At 41.9% G+C, this 17,718-nt stretch overlaps 1 protein-coding gene across 1 annotated transcript in view; it reads left to right on the top strand.

The window, feature by feature from the left end:
- The first annotated feature begins 940 nt into the window (after nucleotides 1-940).
- The window catches only part of LOC148008376 (histone acetyltransferase GCN5-like), an 81,635-nt gene continuing 64,857 nt past the window's right edge, over nucleotides 941-17,718 (top strand). The window contains exons 1-2 of the mRNA XM_087674266.1: nucleotides 941-954; nucleotides 1,050-1,218. Of these exons, the coding sequence (XP_087530392.1) occupies nucleotides 941-954; nucleotides 1,050-1,218 (183 nt within the window). The remainder of the gene's footprint in view (nucleotides 955-1,049; nucleotides 1,219-17,718) is intronic.

Below are 17,718 nucleotides of genomic sequence, written 5' to 3' on the forward strand. Positions count from 1 at the left end.
TCACTAGCAGTCCTATAGTCTTGCTGCTCTTATATATAGTCTGCTGTGGACTTTGGATAGGAGACTACATCAGTGGTAGGGTGATAGTCAGTGCTCTTGGCCACTGTAGACTTCAGAGGCAGCTTGTGCAAACTTTTAAAATCTGCCACATTTTGTGTGGTTGCTATACAGCAGTCAACCATCTTGTCATCTGCCTTTGGATAACGAGTATCCATTTCATTTTACATGATTGATACAGAATACTTCTGTGCTCAACACTCGAACCCCAACAACATCAGAAAATAAATATGACACGAGTTCTTTGTAATATACTTGTTCACGCAAAATTGCATTGATTGAAGTCAGTCTAACATTTGCTACGTGAAGTATACAACTTCAACTTGTGCACATATTGTGAGCTGCAGAATCATGTGAATTACAAAGGGAGCTTGAGATGGATCTGTAGAAATATGTGAATTTTGTGCACCTTTTTGGAGCATTTTTATCCAGCGGCATGGCAACCTGGTCTTGTGCATCTGATACTCATAAATATGAGAGGGTCAAGTGGGAGTGGCTTTGCCTGTCATTCTCCATGTTGACTGGTTGTATACCTTCCACGGCAGCCAGGAGGTCTTGAATAGATCAATGTGCTGCCTCAACTTAACGCTGTAGTTTTTCTCTCTATTTAACGAGAAAATGCATAAGTCTCTCCATCTCTAGCAAATAGAAGCAGTGTGCTGCAAAGCGATAATGCTGCAACAATGGTGGAAATTATTGTTTACAGTGTACATGCACCGTTGGGTGGTCTGACCTTGAAAGTGGGATTATGATTTCAATCTTGGAGGATAAAACATGCATGCATGCCTGGATGTGCTATAGTAAACATCGTCAGAAAAAATGGTAATGCGTGCTATTTACACTTATTGAGACTTCAGAGTGGAAGTAGAAGTTTCTCCCAACAATGAATGCACAGTGGTTGTTTAATATGCATATGGATGGTTTACAAATTCAAGTTTGCTTTGCTTAGAAGATACTTGATGATGTTTCCTTGTGTGCCATGTGTAATGCAGTCAAAAATTTGGGGAAATTGCATTTTGTGCCATAACAGCTGATGAACAAGTTAAAGGCTATGGAACACGCCTGATGAACCATTTGAAGCAGCATGCACGAGATGTTGATGGCTTGACTCACTTTCTTACTTATGCTGACAACAATGCTGTTGGCTATTTCATCAAACAAGTAAGTTTTCTCAAGTTGTCGCAGCCTTTCAACCGTGTACTTTATGCATATACTGATCATTTAGCAATCTCTTAGGGGAACTATCTTGAAAACACAGAATAATATCATTCCTATTGGTCTTTGGTTTTTCCCCTAGCTAATTCTTTGCTCCTGTAGCAGCAATCCATGCTATATCTTTCTGTCAGAATGAAGCTCTTTCCAAGTATGGGAAGTTACAAAAGAACCTGCTAAAGTATGAAGTTTTTATCAGAATCGTGGTAGAATACTGTGATATATAGAAGTGGACATCTGTCAGCATAGAAGTGCTATTCAAGGAAGCAGCTGCTATCAGGGTTTTCAGTCTTTGTCCCAATTTATAGATAGTGTCTTGGTTCCTTGAATTTCCACAGGCTGTAATTGAAAATGGCTGCATTGCTGCTGATGCAAGGAATTATCAGCTTGGGCAAGTCACATCAGTTTGAGTGCAACAATGAACATACCAGCTTGGGAAGTTACATTAGGATTGACTGAGTCTTTGTCCCACTTTAGAGAAAGAAAGAAAGACATACTAATGTCTTCTGAGGCCAAAATGGGCCGATGAGACAAAACCATGTATAGTGCTGATCATCACTAGACATCCAAGCGTGATGCCCTAAAAGATGATCAGTCATATACCGTGGAAAGAAACTAAGGCAATGTACAAGACTAAATAATGCCCATGTAGGGATGTAACTGGAGGATGAAGCAGTGCATGTCTAGCTGTGTGGCTGAATGATACACAAATATCTAGTTTCACCTAGTCTAGATTGGTGGGTAGAGTATGTCATATATCCCTGATGAAATAGTATGGGGGTAGCATTTGGACTGATCTCTCAGCTCTTTCAGGTGTTGCTCATGTCACTGGTGGCAAATATCTCCCTCATCTCTCTCCAGTGTAGCATTTGCGTCAGGTACCTTGGTATCTATGGTTGGCGTGTTGCTTTGATCTCCTCAGCTCTTTGGACTGTCACCTCTCTTTGTGTAAGTGATGTGCGAGTGTGGTCATTGTTTGAAAGAAATGGGTGAGTTGAGTGATATTCTCTTCTCTGTATGGTGCTTGTCTGTACTAATGATGTGCAGAGCCTTTGAATCTCAACTAGGAACTGGCCCCAGCAATGCTGGTTTGGGGACTCCATGATTGAGGGAGGTGTCTGATCCAAATAGCGTGGGTTCTCTAGCTCAAACTGTGCTATAGGCTCTATATCTATAGATGTAGCGCTCCTCACTCTCCACTTCCTTTTGGCATAGTTTGCAAATCCTCTTAGCTCAAGGAATGTGGGATGCCCTCTTGGTCTTGATCCCAAGCTGATGAGAGGATACCTTGAGTTGGCCAATGACTATCCTCCTTCTCATGTGGCATGTATACATCTAGGTATCCAAGTCTCTCCATGAAACCATCTATGGTAGTCCTCATAAAGTGGCCCCTGTAGCATGATATCTTTAAGAGAAGGGATTGCTAGGGTGAAGTCCATGTATGCTGTATGTGTAGCTGGTAAAGGTCTTGTTATATGACCAAGTTTCTCTCCATGTGGGAGAGGTTTATGAAGGGGAAGGCCTAGATAGTCTATCTGGTTGAAGCTAATGGTTTGAAAAGAGTCTCCATTATCATGGGGGGTGTAGCTATCATGAGCTTGTGAAATTTTGAGATGTTGTAATCTTACAGATAACATTTAATTAAGATATTAATCAAATGTGCAAGGTTGTTTAGTACGTGATACACATGGCAATTATTTCATGGTAACAGGCCAAGGACCTTGAGGATGCAGTGGGTGCCAAAGGCAAAAGTTGTAATAAGTTATGTTTGATAGGTACTAGGTGGTATCCGGTGCCAGATTTGGACCTAGACCAATTTATTGGCCACCAATGTCAGTGGTGACGTGGTGACATTGGAGACTAGGCATTAATTAATTAATTAATGCCAGTCTAAGGGTCAATAATTGCTCGAGGATAGTTGGAAGACAAATTGGCCTAGCCAATTTAGTTATTGGTAGATGAAATTAATTTTTTGAGGATTATAATAATTATTAAATTAAATTAATAAGCTGGGTAATGTTGGAAAATGGAATAAGAAGGTTGACACATGGAAAAACTTGCCCATGCAAGTGGAAAAAACGTTTTTAAGGACTGGTGGAGTCTATTCCAGTCATTGTGAGAGAAGGAGGTTTAGCAAGGAGAGGTTTGCTGACATGATTTATAGCCACCAAGGATCAGTTCTACACCATGTGAGAGTAATTTAGGGCCCCCCACGAGTAGGTGATAGTGGTCCAAGGTCCTTCTGGTGCAAATGACTGTTAGCATGAATGCACAATGAAGTACGCGACAAAAATGGAGCAGTAGTATTGAGAGCGAGAGTGAGAGTGAGAGTGAGAGAATCCCAAGATGAGTGTACCAGTGAGGGTACACAAAGAATAAAATGCATTTATATGTTAGGGTATAAATAAGGATGTGTTTACACCCATACAAGTTTATGCTCACAGGGATTAAGGGGCTTTACATCTGAAAGGACTTTACATCCAACAACCTTCTACTTTAAGGCACGAAGTGGTACCTTTATGGTAGTATGAGACAAAAATGGAGCAGTAGTGTTGAGAGTGAGAGTGAGAGTGAGAGAATCCCAAGATGAGTGTACCAGTGAGGGTACACAAAGAATAAAATGCATTTATATGTTAGGGTATAAATAAGGATGTGGTTACACCCATACAAGTTTATGCACACAGGGATTAAGGGACTTTACATCTGAAAGGACTTTACATCCAACAACCTCCTACTTTAAGGCACGAAGTGGTACCTTTATGGTAGCATACTTTTACTAATTGGATGCAATGCCCATGCTGAGCCTTTGCAAGACTATTAGTGAGAACATTTGTAGGGTTATCTTGGGTTTTGATCTTAGTCAGTGTGACAAGACTATCATCCAAGTCCTATTGTATGAAGTGGTACTAAATATCTATGCGTTTGGTATGCGCATGGAACATGGCATTCTTAGCTAGACGTACAATACTTTGGCTATCACAACCAAGCATTGGAGTACGTGAAGAAAGACCAAAATCCTTGACCAGACAGCCAAGCCAAATAGCTTCCTTAGAAGCTTCGATGGCTGAAATATATTTAGCCTCTGTAGTACTCAGTCTCATAAATTTTTGCAACCTTGAACACCAAGAGATAGCCCCACCAGCCAAAGTAAAGACATACTTACTGGTAGATTTCCTAGTGTCAATATCTCTTGCCATCTCTGAATCATAGAATTCGTGCATCTCTAGTGTACCCTTTCCATAGCATATACATTTTTCTTTTGTACCTTTCAAGTATCTGAAAATACATTTCACTACTTCCCAATGGCTTGCCAGGGTTAGACATGAATCTACTAACAACTCCCATTGCGTGAGCAATGTCAGGGCGAGTTGCAACCATAGCATACATCAAAGATCCACGAGCTGATGCATAAGGTATGCCCTTCATAGAACTAGCAATTGCATCATCCTTTGGGCAATCTGTAAACGCCCCGAACAACGTAGTATGCTTAACAATTATGATATTCGCTCGTTTTCGAGATTTAATATAAAAGAGAATGAACACTTAAAGCTGAAAATAAAAATTACTCACAAAATTACAGCCATGAAAATGTAAAAGTAATGGAGACAAGATTGAGGGTTGAAGATGCAAACCCCCTCCCCCCCTCCCCCCCCGAAGGAATGTATTTCTACTCAACCCAAGTCCCTTAGGGAAGAGCTCAGTTACAATCAACCTGAGAGTGAGGAGAAGTAATTCTCACTCTCACAAGATCATGCAAAGATGTACAAACACACATGCATTATCTATTATGCAATGATAAGAACTTATTTCTTTACAATATGAGAGAAGAAAGAGGGGAAATCAGTCTTTCTCCATCGTTGATCAACAGTACATGGATAGGGCTTGCATCTTGTTGCTAAAATGGAAGAAAGAGCTCGAGAAGGAGATGCTGTAATGAATTTACAGGCTTGCTGTCCTGTAAAACAGCAGTGATAGAAGAGGGAATATGGAGGAATTTGATAATGGAGAAGTGGGGGATGATGATGGGGATGGATGAGGCCAGTTTCTGGCTATTTGTGGGTGCTGTACATGAGTTTACAGCAAAGAAAAATGATGCGGAATGAAGAAAAACGAGCTCTTATTTATAGGAGAGGAAAGAGCTAGTACCAAAAGGGGAAAGTGGAGTAGCACAAGATAAGTGTCCAGCCGCATGTCATGAGATGTGACAAGTGGTGGGACTCTTGGAAACTTGTGTGACAAGTGTCTTGACACTTGTCTCTTCTCTATGGCCTTCCTTTTTGGGCTGAATATTATCAAGAATAGAAACAACCAAATTTAGTAAGCACAGTCAGAGTACTGAATGTACTATTTTTAGAATGACATCCCTATTTTTTAGGACTAGTATTTTTAGGCTAATTCGAGGCTCCTAAATTTAGGGACCCCCCAATATGGGTGTCATATGAAAGCTTTTTCCGTGTACATCGCAAAAACGGTATCAGAATCTTCATATGACTTTCCTATGCAAAGAAATGTGCATTTCAAGCTTTCAGTCCACACATGCACATTGTAGAAGCATTTCATGATCATGCCATCTTGTTGATTGTAACTGTCTGTTTTGGCGGATCTAGCCCACGCTTCAAGGCATCAATCCTTTCTGTGTGCGAGTCTAATCTTGATATGCGTGAATTCTGGTCATAGACGCCCAATCGGGCCATATAGGTGGAAGTTTGAACTATCTTTTCTCTAACCCACTGTGTGGGTTCACCATAACCTGTGACCACTCATCAGTGGCCAGCTCCAATGCACTTTTCATTATATCTAATTAGTGCAAAGGAAACAAATTTAATAAATCATTATATAGACAAATTAATGAAAAAGGATACAAATTCTGTTTCTATAGAGTTGTGACAGCCCTGTGGCTTTTATTCACTTGTCCTCAGCTGAAAAGCTTCTTGATATGGCTGAAGAATGTCTGGGTAATCCTTCATGAATTTTTCATCTACCCACTGTGCATCTGTTGTAGGTAGATTCTTGAATTTTAGTAAGAATTTTCGTGTCACAAGGCTACTTCTCGTGGTTCGATCCTTATGAAACAAAATCTATTCAGGTTCCAAGAGTTGCTCTGTTTTTTCAACTTCTGGGGGATCTTCAGTAATGGGTTCCTTTGGTTCTAGTCCTATGTAAGGTTTTAGCAAACTTACATGAAAAACATTGTTTATTTTTCAATGAGCAGGAAGCTCAAGTCGATAAGAAACTTCATTTATTTTCTCAATCACTTTGAAGGGTCCAAAGTATCTACTAGAGAGCTTTGGAAAAGATGAATTTTGATCGGAACCTTGTTTGAGCCTACTTTTATCAAACTTTAGCAAGACATGTTGACCTTTTTCAAAAGCCAAAGGTCTTCTTCGTTTATTTGCTTACTTTTTTTGTCGCTCTTGGGCAAGTTTGATAGTGGCTCGAACTTGATCCATTGTTGTTTTTAAATCTAAAGCAAACTCATCAGCAGCAAAAATATTATCTTTAGTGCGAATAATTGGAGGAGGAATCACTTTACCCTGTAGTATTTCATTTGGAGCTTTCCCTGTGGATGAGTGCTCTGTATTGTTGTAAGCAAACTCCAATAATGGAGGATATTTCTCCCATTGTGACTTGTGTTCACTAACATAAGCTTTCAACATATCCAAAAGAGTGAGATTCATCACCTCTGTTTGGCTGTCAGTTTGAGGATGAAAAGCTGAGAAGAACTTTAAAGTGGTACCCAAATTCTCAAATAAAGCAGGCCAAAAGTTACTTGTGAATTTGGAGTCTCTATCTGAAATGATCTCAGAAGGCATACCTTATAATCTGAAGATATGTTGAATGAAAAGTCTTGCAGCTTGTGTGGATTTCAATGTTTTATGACATGGAATAAAATGTGATTGCTTGCTGAATTGATCAATTATGACCCAAATCATATCATGACCTTGAGGTGTTCTTGGAATACCTGAGATAAAATCCATTGTGATAGATTTCCATGGATCTTTGGGCACTGGAAGAGGTTGCAACAATCCTGGAGTCTTCTGCCTATCATACTTGGATTTTTGGCATACTAGACAAGCCTCAATGAAATTATGTGTATCTCTTCGTAATGTTGGCCAATAAAAGTAGCGCTCAATTGCACTTAGAGTGGCTGTCCTCTCTCTATGCCCTGCATAAGGGGGTTCATAACTTTCTTTAAGCACCTTTTGTCGAACAGGAAGAGTGACACAAAGGCGATTGTTCATGAGAAGGTAACCAACTTTGATGGAATAATCTGGATAAGAACCTCCTTGTTGTAAATTTGACCAAATTGTTGCAAAATCAGTATCTTCATCATAAGTATTCTTCATCGTTTGAAAATCTTCATGATGAGCCACTGTAATAGTTGCAATGCGAGGCACTCTAGAAAGTGCATCAGCAACTACATTTTGTTTCCCTGGAGTGTACATAATTTGAAAATGAAACATAGACAAGAAATTTTTTCATCTTGCATGTTTCTCCTGCAAATGCTTTTGAGTCTTGAAATACTTCAAGCTCTGATGATCAGTTTTAACAAGGAATTCATTGCCTAAAAGATAATGTTTCCATATCTTCAAATCATGAACCACTGCTAAGAGCTGCTTTTCATAAATGTCATACATTTTCTCCACATCATTTAGTCGGCGGCTTTCAAAGGCTACGGCATGGCCTTCTTGATTTAGCACTGCACCAATACAATCACCGCAAGCATCTGCTTCCACCACAAATGGTTTTACCAAATCTGGAATGATAAGAATAGGTCCAGAAGTAAGAGCTGTTTTCAGCCTTGTGAAGGTTGCCTTCTCTTTTTCCTTCCATTGGAAAGAAGTCTTCTTCTTTGTAAGGTCATGAAGTGGAGAAGCCATATGTGTAAAATGCTTGATGAAGCGGCGGTAATAAGAGCATAAGCTAAGAAACGATCGCACCTCATGTACATCATTAAGATGAGGCCATTCTTGGATTATCTTGATCTTTCCAGGATCCATCTGAATCCCTTCAGAAGAGATGACATACCCAAGGTAATTTATTTTATGCATGAAAAATTCACTCTTTTTACCATTTACCAAGAGTTGATTTTGTTGAAGTAATTGTAAAACAATCTCCAAGTGCTGTTGATGCTTCTCTTCATTCTTGCTAAAGACAAGAATATCATCAAAGAAAGTACCGACATATTGTCGATGCTCTCTAAAGATGCGCTTCATCATTCGATTAAAGGTGGCTGGCGCATTGGTTAATCCGAAAGGAACCACCAAGAATTCATAAAGACCGTATGAAGTGCGGAAAGCAGTTTTGTGTACATCTTGTGGTATTACCCTAATTTGATGATAATCACTCTTTAGATCAATGCGGTTGAAAACCTTTGAGCCTCCTAGACGATCCAAAATGTTGTCAATTCTGGGAATCGGAAACCGATTCTTCACAATGATTTTGTTGAGAGCTCGATAATCAATGCACATCCTGAATGTGCCATCTTTCTTTTGAACAAGAAGAACCAGTGAACAAAATGGTGAGCTACTTGGCCTAATTAGCCCACGGTTGAGTAGGTCTTCGACTTGCTTTCTGATTTTTTCTTGTTGAGGACGGCTCACACGGTATGGTGCTATATTAGGAGGAGAACTGCCCGGAATAATATCAATATGATGGTCTTCTGGCTTTTCTGGGGGAAGCTGATAAGGAAGATCCTCCGAAAAACAACCTTTATACTTTTCCAAGAGCTAAAGTCGCTCTTGGTTTTCAGCATTTATATTATCTTTTACATCAGTGACATAAAGCAAACAACATTGAACACAATCCTTAATTGCTCTAGAGACTTGCATATGGCTTACCATAGGTATAGTGTCTCCAGAAACTCCAGCTTGGATCTCGTACTTCTTGCCTTTGTTGGTGAGTTCTACCTTCTTTTTCTGAGAGAAGATGGTTGAATCTACTCTATGATTCCAGGGCATGCCAAGAATCACATCGCAACCATTAAGGTCCCCGATACAGAAGGTATCTTCGTCACTGTAGCCTTGAATTTGAAACTTGAGCTTGCCAATGTAGGGTGTCACAGTCTTCACTGTGTCACCTTCATCGGTATTTAAAGCTTGGCGAACTTTTACCGGAGTGTCCATCTCTTCATTCTTTAATCCAAGCTCTTTAGCTAATTGCAAGGAAATAACAATTTCATTCGCCCCAAGATCTATTAAGAATAGTGCTTGCTTACCTTGCAGCTGTCCACAAACTTTTAATAATTTACGCATCTCTGGAGTGTGAGTTGTGTTTGCAACTATATCACTAATAGCATTGATTTTCATTGGCGACTTAGGCTTGTTGTCAGAAGCCTTGCTTTGTCCTTTGTTTGGACATTGCTTCGCTATGTGGCCTATTTGTCCACATTTAAAGCACTTTCCTTCTTTCATGAAGCGCTGCTTTTCTTCTTCGGAAAGTTGCTTTGCTTGTGGGTATAGATTGGAGCGAAATTGAGGAGCATTAGGAGGTGCATAGGGCTTCATCTTCTTTTGATTTGATGGCTGCTTTTGCCGTTGTTTTTGTCCTTCATTTGGGGCTGAATACTCCTCATCATCAGCTACTCTCTTCGTATCATTCTTTTGGAATGATTTGTTGCCATTGTGCTCGATTTCCCATGTCTCAGCATGGTCAATGAGTTCCCTGAGACTAGAACAATGATAATGATTAAGAGCACTACGAAGTTTAAAATGCAAACCTCCTTGAAACTTTCTAAGCTTTTCCGAACTATTGATCTTCTTGAAATGTTGGACCTTCAAAAGTAGCTCCCAAAATCTCTTGGTATAGTCACCAAGTGACTCATTTTTCCTTTGCCAAAGCCTATCCCATTCCATTTTTACATCTCTTTTGAAATGAGCAGGAAGAAATTGACTTTGTATCATGCGAACAAAAGACCGCCATGATTTTGGGGCAGCATGATCATATTCCAACCCCGTCCACCAAGTATGGGCTAAATCGGTCATATGTAAAGCTGCAAACGTAATCTTTTCTTTTTCTTTATACTTGTCACGGCGATACAAAATTTGAAATTGACGAATAAACTTCAAAAGAAGATCAGGATTTCGGAAACCATCATACATACTGAACTTGATCTTCTTTTCAAATTGAGATAGTGACTTAGTCTTCTTCTTCTTCTTATGCCTTCGTCCATGCTCGGATCTTGAGGTTGAAGATGATGAAGTGCTTGATGGGGATGAAGATAGAGACGAGGGTGAAGAATGTCGACGCCTTTGATGATGATGAGGTCTTCCACGAGAAGGGTGTGACTCTTTGTCACTAGAAGAGGGTCCATCAGAGTAGGCACCAGATGACTTTGAAGAAGAGGATGAGCTTCGACGTGATCTCTTTCTTTGTCTTAAAGTAGAATGGGACTGCCTCTTAGAAGTAGTTGGACTTCTTGATTGGCTCCTTTCATTGGTATGGCTTTGTCTCCTTGAAACAGATGGACTTCTTTCCTTGAATTCTTTGGGATTCTCAACTTTTTCTAGTTTGAGAAGTTGCTCACGAATTTGCTGATTCTCCTCTCTTAAGACTTTGAATGGCTTGAAGGATAGCACTCGACTGATCCATTGAGACTCTAAGAAAAATATGCTTAAGCACTCAATGCAAGGGTTGAAAACAAACAGACTTATAATTGTAAGCACTACCAGTGTTGGGGTGAGGACCGAGCCAAAGCTCTGATACCACTGTAAACGCCCCGAACAACGTAGCATGTTTAACAATTATGATATTCGCTTGTTTTCGAGATTTAATATAAAAGAGAATCAACCTGAGTTGCTGATTAGGTGGCTATTGTTTCAGCAGTTTATTACAGTTTATGTTTACGCTTCCATTGCTGCATCACTTCTGACATGGTATTAGATTTCAGGATTTGTGCTCTTGGTGTGTTTTCTTGTTGATTTCAGGACTGTTTTCACCCTTGCTGATTAGGTGGTGGCTATTGTTCCATATAGGCGACCTGTTTTACCTGTGTTTTCTGTTGATTTGCCATCGCCTGCTGATGACTACAATCCCTTTTGCTTGCGTTTTCAGTTTTCAGGCTGCTGCAACAGTTTGTGGCAGTACTTAGCCTGCGTTTTGGTGTTCTTGACTCCATCTTGGCTGGGTGATTGTATTTTCAGGCCGTTTTTACTGTTTTTGGCAGTTTTTGACTAATTTGTTGAATGTTTGCAGCAACCTTTGTTTTCTTTTGGTCAGGTTTTTTTTTATCAAAACAAGCAAAGCGAGCAAGCAAGCAAGACAAGCAAAGCAAGCAAGCAAGCAAGAGTAGGGAAACTGCCTTTAGGAGAACTGCGATGTGTTATGCTACGAATATGGTGGATCCTAGAGTCAACTACTCTAAAAGACCGAAAAGGGATAAATGTGGATAGATGCATGTTGACATGAATAAAATGCCAATGCATAGGGTAATGCAAAGGAAGATGCAAGATGCCATGCTCATGCAATATGCTATTGAACGGTGCCATTGGGACAGTGCCCTCGTAGGGAAAGTGTTCACTTGTCCAAGTGCCCTTTTACAATTAGGTCATCCTGATAGTGCGGATGAAGTTACAAATATCCATAACACAATATAAAAGAATAAGTGAATGTAATGTCTAAAAAACTGTAAATATCATCACTGTCACGATCAAGAGTAGGAGCCGCCCCCTCTCAAACTGGAAGGGAAAGCAAGAGGGAAGCACTCTCTCCCCGTCAAGTTGAAGAAGTAGGGGAGGGTATACCCGAGCCGATCCTGGGTAGCAGGTACTGAGGAACCGGCCAGTTGACTGCTTTGGTCAAGATATTTGCAAAATTATCTGATGAAGGTACAAACTCTAGGCGAATAGAGCCTAGCTCAACCTGCTCTTTGGAAAAGTGGTAGTGGACTCCCACATGCCGTGTCCATGGTGTGATGATCGAATTGCCCGCAAGGGCAATGGCAGTCTGGTTATTGCAGTAGATAACTGTGGGAGAGTCATATGGAAAATGAAGCACCGCCAGTAAACTCCTCAGATAGATGGCCTCAGTGGTGCCATCGAAGAGAGCTTGGTACTCAGCCTCGGCCGTGGAAGCTGCCATCGTCTCTTGCTTACAGCTGGACCAAGAAATGGGAGCCGTGCCCAAGGTAAAGAGGTAGCCGCCATGGGAATGCCGGGTGTCAGGATGTCTTGTCCAATCAGAATCAGTGTACCTCTACAAACATAAACCAGAACCATATGTCAAGGCATAAGAAAAAGTAGACCGCAAATAACATAACACATGAAGACATGCAATCCAATGTGACATCTTAGGTGTTGTGAAATACTGACTGAGTATGCTAACTGAGTAAGCTCCTTGTAACCCCTTGGTTTGTAGATGCATGCACATTTATTTGAACTTGTTATTATAAGCTTTGTTTTTATCAACTGCTAAATCTGGCTTAGTGTGAATTAACCAAAGAAGTTTCTCTACAACAGATCGATAGGTGTGTGCATAGAAGGGCTGTCCTAAGATATCCTTCGACAAGTGGACAGTAGGATCAAGAGGTGTGGCTACTGGCCGTGTGTACGCACCACACGCAAAGACTCTGAAATGGAAAATAATAGGCCGAGAGCCAAAAAATGCCTCATACGGGGTCTTTTGAGGAAGAGCTGTAGTTGGGCATTGGTTGAGAATGTACACCAAAGTGTTAACAGCCTCGACCCAAAGGCACTCAAGAAGCTTTGCTGCGAACAGCATAGAGCGTGCCATTTCCATGACTATGCGGTTTCTAAGCTCTACGACTTCATTCTGAGAGGGAGAGTTGGTAGAGGTGAGCTGGCGAGAAATACCATGCTTCTGTAGAAACTCGGAAAACTTATGGGGGATAAGCTCACCACCCCTATCACTCATGTACCCAACACGATGACCAGTTTGGTTATGAACTAGGAGTACTCAAGCAGAAAAATATGTGAAAGCATCTGACTTATGCTTGAGGAAGTACACCCACATGTATTGAGAATGATCATCCACTATAAAAAAGAAGTACAACGTGCCGTTCAAAGCAGCAGTGGATGTCGGCCCACAAAGATCAATGTGAATCAGTCCAAGAGGATCCTCAGCCCTACGTGTAGATTGCTGAGGAAATGGGGTACGGTGGTGCTTCCTGAGCTAACAGGCTTACAGACACCTCGAGCTTGATTCAGGCGTGGAAGGCCCTCAACCAGCTCACGGCGTGACAACTCATAAAGTGAGTCATAACCAAGATGCCCTAAGCGAAAATGCCAAAGACGCTCATTGTGCGTAGGCTCCCGAGATGTGGCTAAGGCCTGGAAGCTATGTAACACGGAGCCTTCGACAGTCGGCTCGATCAGAAAGTGTGTCATGTGGTATAGGCCATTAGGCTATGCCTCACCCCGAGCAATCACTAAACCAGTTAGAGAGTCAAGGACCTTGACTGCGGTCGCTGTAAAGAAAATTGCTCGCCCCAACTGACAAAGCTGCTGAACAGATAACAAGTTCACCCCAAGCTGAGGGACATGATACCGTGAGCAATCGCTAAACCAGTTAGAGAGTCAAGGACCTCGACTGCGGTCGCTGTAAAGAAAATTGCTCGCCCCAATTGGCAAAGCTGTTGAACAGATAACAAGTTCACCCCATGCTGAGAGACATGATATACATTGTCCAACGAAGCCAAATCCGGACCCTTGTTAGTGGCAAAACTGATGCAACCTTGAGCTTGAATCTTGACCGAGGAGTTGTTTTCTACACGGACCTGCTCGACTGCAGGGGCTCGGGTACGAAAATGCCCTCTGTAGGAGTCATGTGATGTGTAGCTCCATTGTCCACAATCCAAATTGGAGCTGAAGTGCTTGGTTGTGATGAGTGGGCCTCTGCAGTAACCTCGTCGAGAGGCAACTCACAGATGTGGACGAGACTCGCATTTGATGTCTCTATGGAGACGATATGGGCCTCTGCAGATCAGTCAGACAAGCCCTCTGGAGTTGAGAATGTTGTCGATTGAGATGACTGTGCGGTGGCAGTGCGAGTCTGACCTTTAAGCTGCCCCTTGCCATTACCTTGCCTCCCCTGCTGGGGGTTGCTTGATTGAGGGGTGGGGGTCTGAGACTTAGGTTTTGATGCTGTGCCTCGTGGCTTTGATCGACACTCGTCGTCAAAATGGCGAGCCTTTTGACAATGTTGACAATACCTATTCTTTTTAGGTACATTCTACCACCTAGGTTTGAGTTGTGACTGAGAGTTTCCTTGAGAATCCCCAGATTGATTTAGGTTTTGAGTTTGATTTTGATTTTGAGTGGAGGTTTGGTTTGGTTTGCCCTTCCCTTGTTGCCCTTTTTGAGAATGAGCAAAAGGAGCCCCCTCTGTAGAGGAATTCATATGAAACTGATCAAACAACCGTGCATAACACAACAGCTGACACTCAAATTCATAGAATGTAGGCATGGTAGACTTTGAAACTATTCCTTCCACAAAATTGAAGTATTTCTTGGGGAGTTTATTTAGGAACAATGTGACCTGATCATCAGAGGACTTGGGAGTCCCCGTAGTGGAGAATTCAGCGAGAAGATGTCGATACTCAGCCAACTTGACTATCAAGTCATCCCGGTCAGTGATTTTGAAAAGCTGAAGCTCATGGTTAAGATTAATACGAGGGGTTCTATCTCGAGCCGCATAGCGGTCAGTCAAGTGTGCCCATCGCTCTGACGCTAAGTCAAAATGTTGAAGTTGAGAATTAAACTCTGGCAATAAGCCTTGCATCAGCTCGACAATAGTGGAGGTATTCCTTGCCTTCCAGGAGCAGACGACCTCGTATGGAACAAATGCGGGATTGGGTTGGTGTTGCAACCCCTGCACTGGATTTCATAGGTTTTGTGAATCAAGGACATGTCTCATCAAATTCGACCAAGTAGTAAAGTTTGACCCGTTAAAACGAGTCTTGTCATTAAATGCATTCTTGGCAGAAGATGAGCGAGAACCATGAGGTGTCGGGTGGGTGGAGTAAGATGACGGTGAGAAAGATGGTGGAGGTGAGAGTCTCTGATAAGAGTAAGAAGGAGGGGGAAGAGGTGGATAGGCAAAAGTAGGCTGCGAGTGTCCAATGAGTGCCGCTTGATGCGGAGGCACTGGAATATGAATGTTTCCATAAGGTACCGGTGTAGGTGGAGGCACTGGGACATAGTAGCCTTGTTTAAAGTAAGGCTGGGACATAGCATTATGACTAGAAGGTCCACTAGGCAATGCCATGGAGGCAAACTATGGAGGCAACTAATCCACACTCGGGATAGACTGATTGGGATACCCAGGCTGCGATGATCGTGAAATTGTGTATGAGGTAGGTGGAACACTACCCGGTTGAGGAAAGGATGAGGTCCTAAAGGATGTGCCTATGTTTCCATAACCCCCCTGGTGTGATGTGCGGTGCAACATGAGGTGTTTGAAGTGGAAATGTAAATGGTGTGAATGGAAGTGGTGAAGCAGCGGAAGAATGTGGTGGGATGGGTGGGTTTTGAAAGTGAGGTTTATGAGGTGCAGATTCTTTTTGTTCATTTTTATCATTTAAAGATTGAAAATGAAACTGTGAAGATGATCCCGAATTCATTTTGATTATGTGAAGTAGACGAAAAAGAACGAAGGATAGAAGAAGAGTTACCTGGCTTTTTTTTATAATCCCCGCGACGTATATTAATATACAAGAATTGGTCCTCTAGAGGAGCTTTTCCGTAGTCAACAGTCTGGACTTTTTCTTCCACATAATCTCTACTAGTATATTGCAAAACAAAAGAGGTAAAAGAAGAAGGCACAAAAGACGAATCAAAAGTACCTTGCACCGGAGAGGACGGAAGAGTCTGAAAAAATGGAACCTACTCCGGATCTTACTCTCCAAGAGGTGAGCCCATCCTTGATGGAGGTCTCGATGGCTCTGCAACATCATCAGACTTACGCGCAACATCTGAAGAGTGAAATCCATGCATACCTTCATTTAGAAGCTTTTCTTGAAGGGCAATCCTTCGGTTGAGCTCCTCAATCTTCTTTTGTCGATAGGCTATGATCAGTTTATATTTCTCAGAGGTTAGCTTGCCTATCTTTTCTTCCATGTACTCAGATGTTTCTCCCACCATGTCGGAACTTTGTGGAGCAAGCTGATTGGCCCACTCTCGCTCGGTTCTCGGCATAGGCTGATCTGGAGATTGAATCGGTGTTGATGTGTTCGAAGTCATTTGAACCTACTGTTGTTCTTGCTTCTTGCGAAGAGCTTTCAGATCAAAGGCCTAGGTTTCTCAGAGAGTACCAGGCTATGATACCATGTAAAGAAAAATACCCTAACATAGAAACATAAATAGAAACCGTACGACAAAGCAAAGATTGATAAAAAGAACACAGTTAGGGTTAGGATTAGAGTAACTTAGAGACAATGAACAGAGTGAATAAATGAAATGATACGACTACTAATAATACGATGCTCATGCAGCAAACACACTATGCAGTGAATGAATACTGAATCTCGAACTCCTGTATCTCTAGGATCAGGGTAGGGCTAATGAGCTGGAGAATGTGTCGTGCTGCGAACGGATCCCAAATTGTAGCAAGGCAGCTCCGGATGTTAAACACTAGCAAACACAGCAGTGAGAAGCTGGATTTGATGCAGACAGTAGTGAGGAGAAAGAAAGATTAAAAACGGAGCTTGCAAGAGAGAGAAAGACTGAAAATATAGGCAACAGTGAGAAGAGAGATAGACTAAAAACGCAGGCAAGACAACTTGCAAGAGAGAGAAAGACTAAAAACGGAGCTTGCAGGAGAGAGAAAGACTGCAGCGACTGCAGATAGGAGAGAGAAAATCTTCAGGGCGGTAGCTGGAGCCTGCAAACGCAGCAGTTTGCTGGCGTGGCAGGCTGTACGACAGCAGTGCAGATGAACAGCAGTCAGTTGCTAGGTAGAAACAATAGCAATCAGCGTGTGGAGGGTTGGAAACAGGCGCCAGACTGTAGGGAACAGTGATGGACAGCAAGGGCTGAGATGTCCTCTGTGACCGGGGTGTGGGCAGCAAGCTGGTAACACTTGAAACCTGCAAAAATGGGATTGTAAAAGAGTGGAGGGCTGGCTGCCAATTTGTAGAAAATTAGGGTTCTAGATCCTCTCCCACTTAACTTTCTCGATCCGCTCCCTGTTTGAGGGTTTTGGCTAAAATAAGCCTAAAATAAGCATGTTTTGGGGCTTTTTAAGTGGCTAAGTGCATTTCTTAGCACAACAGACTTCGTACCTCTTAGTTGGAATGGCAAATGGAGAATCAACCATGGGATATGTAGAACGCCCATACTCAATCTTGGGAGAGGGCTCCAACGCCGACCAAGTGGTAAAGGCAAGCTTGAATCTCAAGCTGGAAAACACTAGGATAGTGGTCCATCATGCAAATAGATTGAATGGATGAAGGTGGAAGACATGATCCTCACCAACTGGATGTGCCTCTACTTG

Source organism: Lygodium microphyllum, unplaced genomic scaffold (assembly GCF_053477565.2).
Source record: "Lygodium microphyllum isolate KBCC unplaced genomic scaffold, Lygodium_microphyllum_v1.1.10 scaffold_154, whole genome shotgun sequence".
In the NCBI taxonomy this organism is placed as follows: domain Eukaryota; kingdom Viridiplantae; phylum Streptophyta; class Polypodiopsida; order Schizaeales; family Lygodiaceae; genus Lygodium; species Lygodium microphyllum.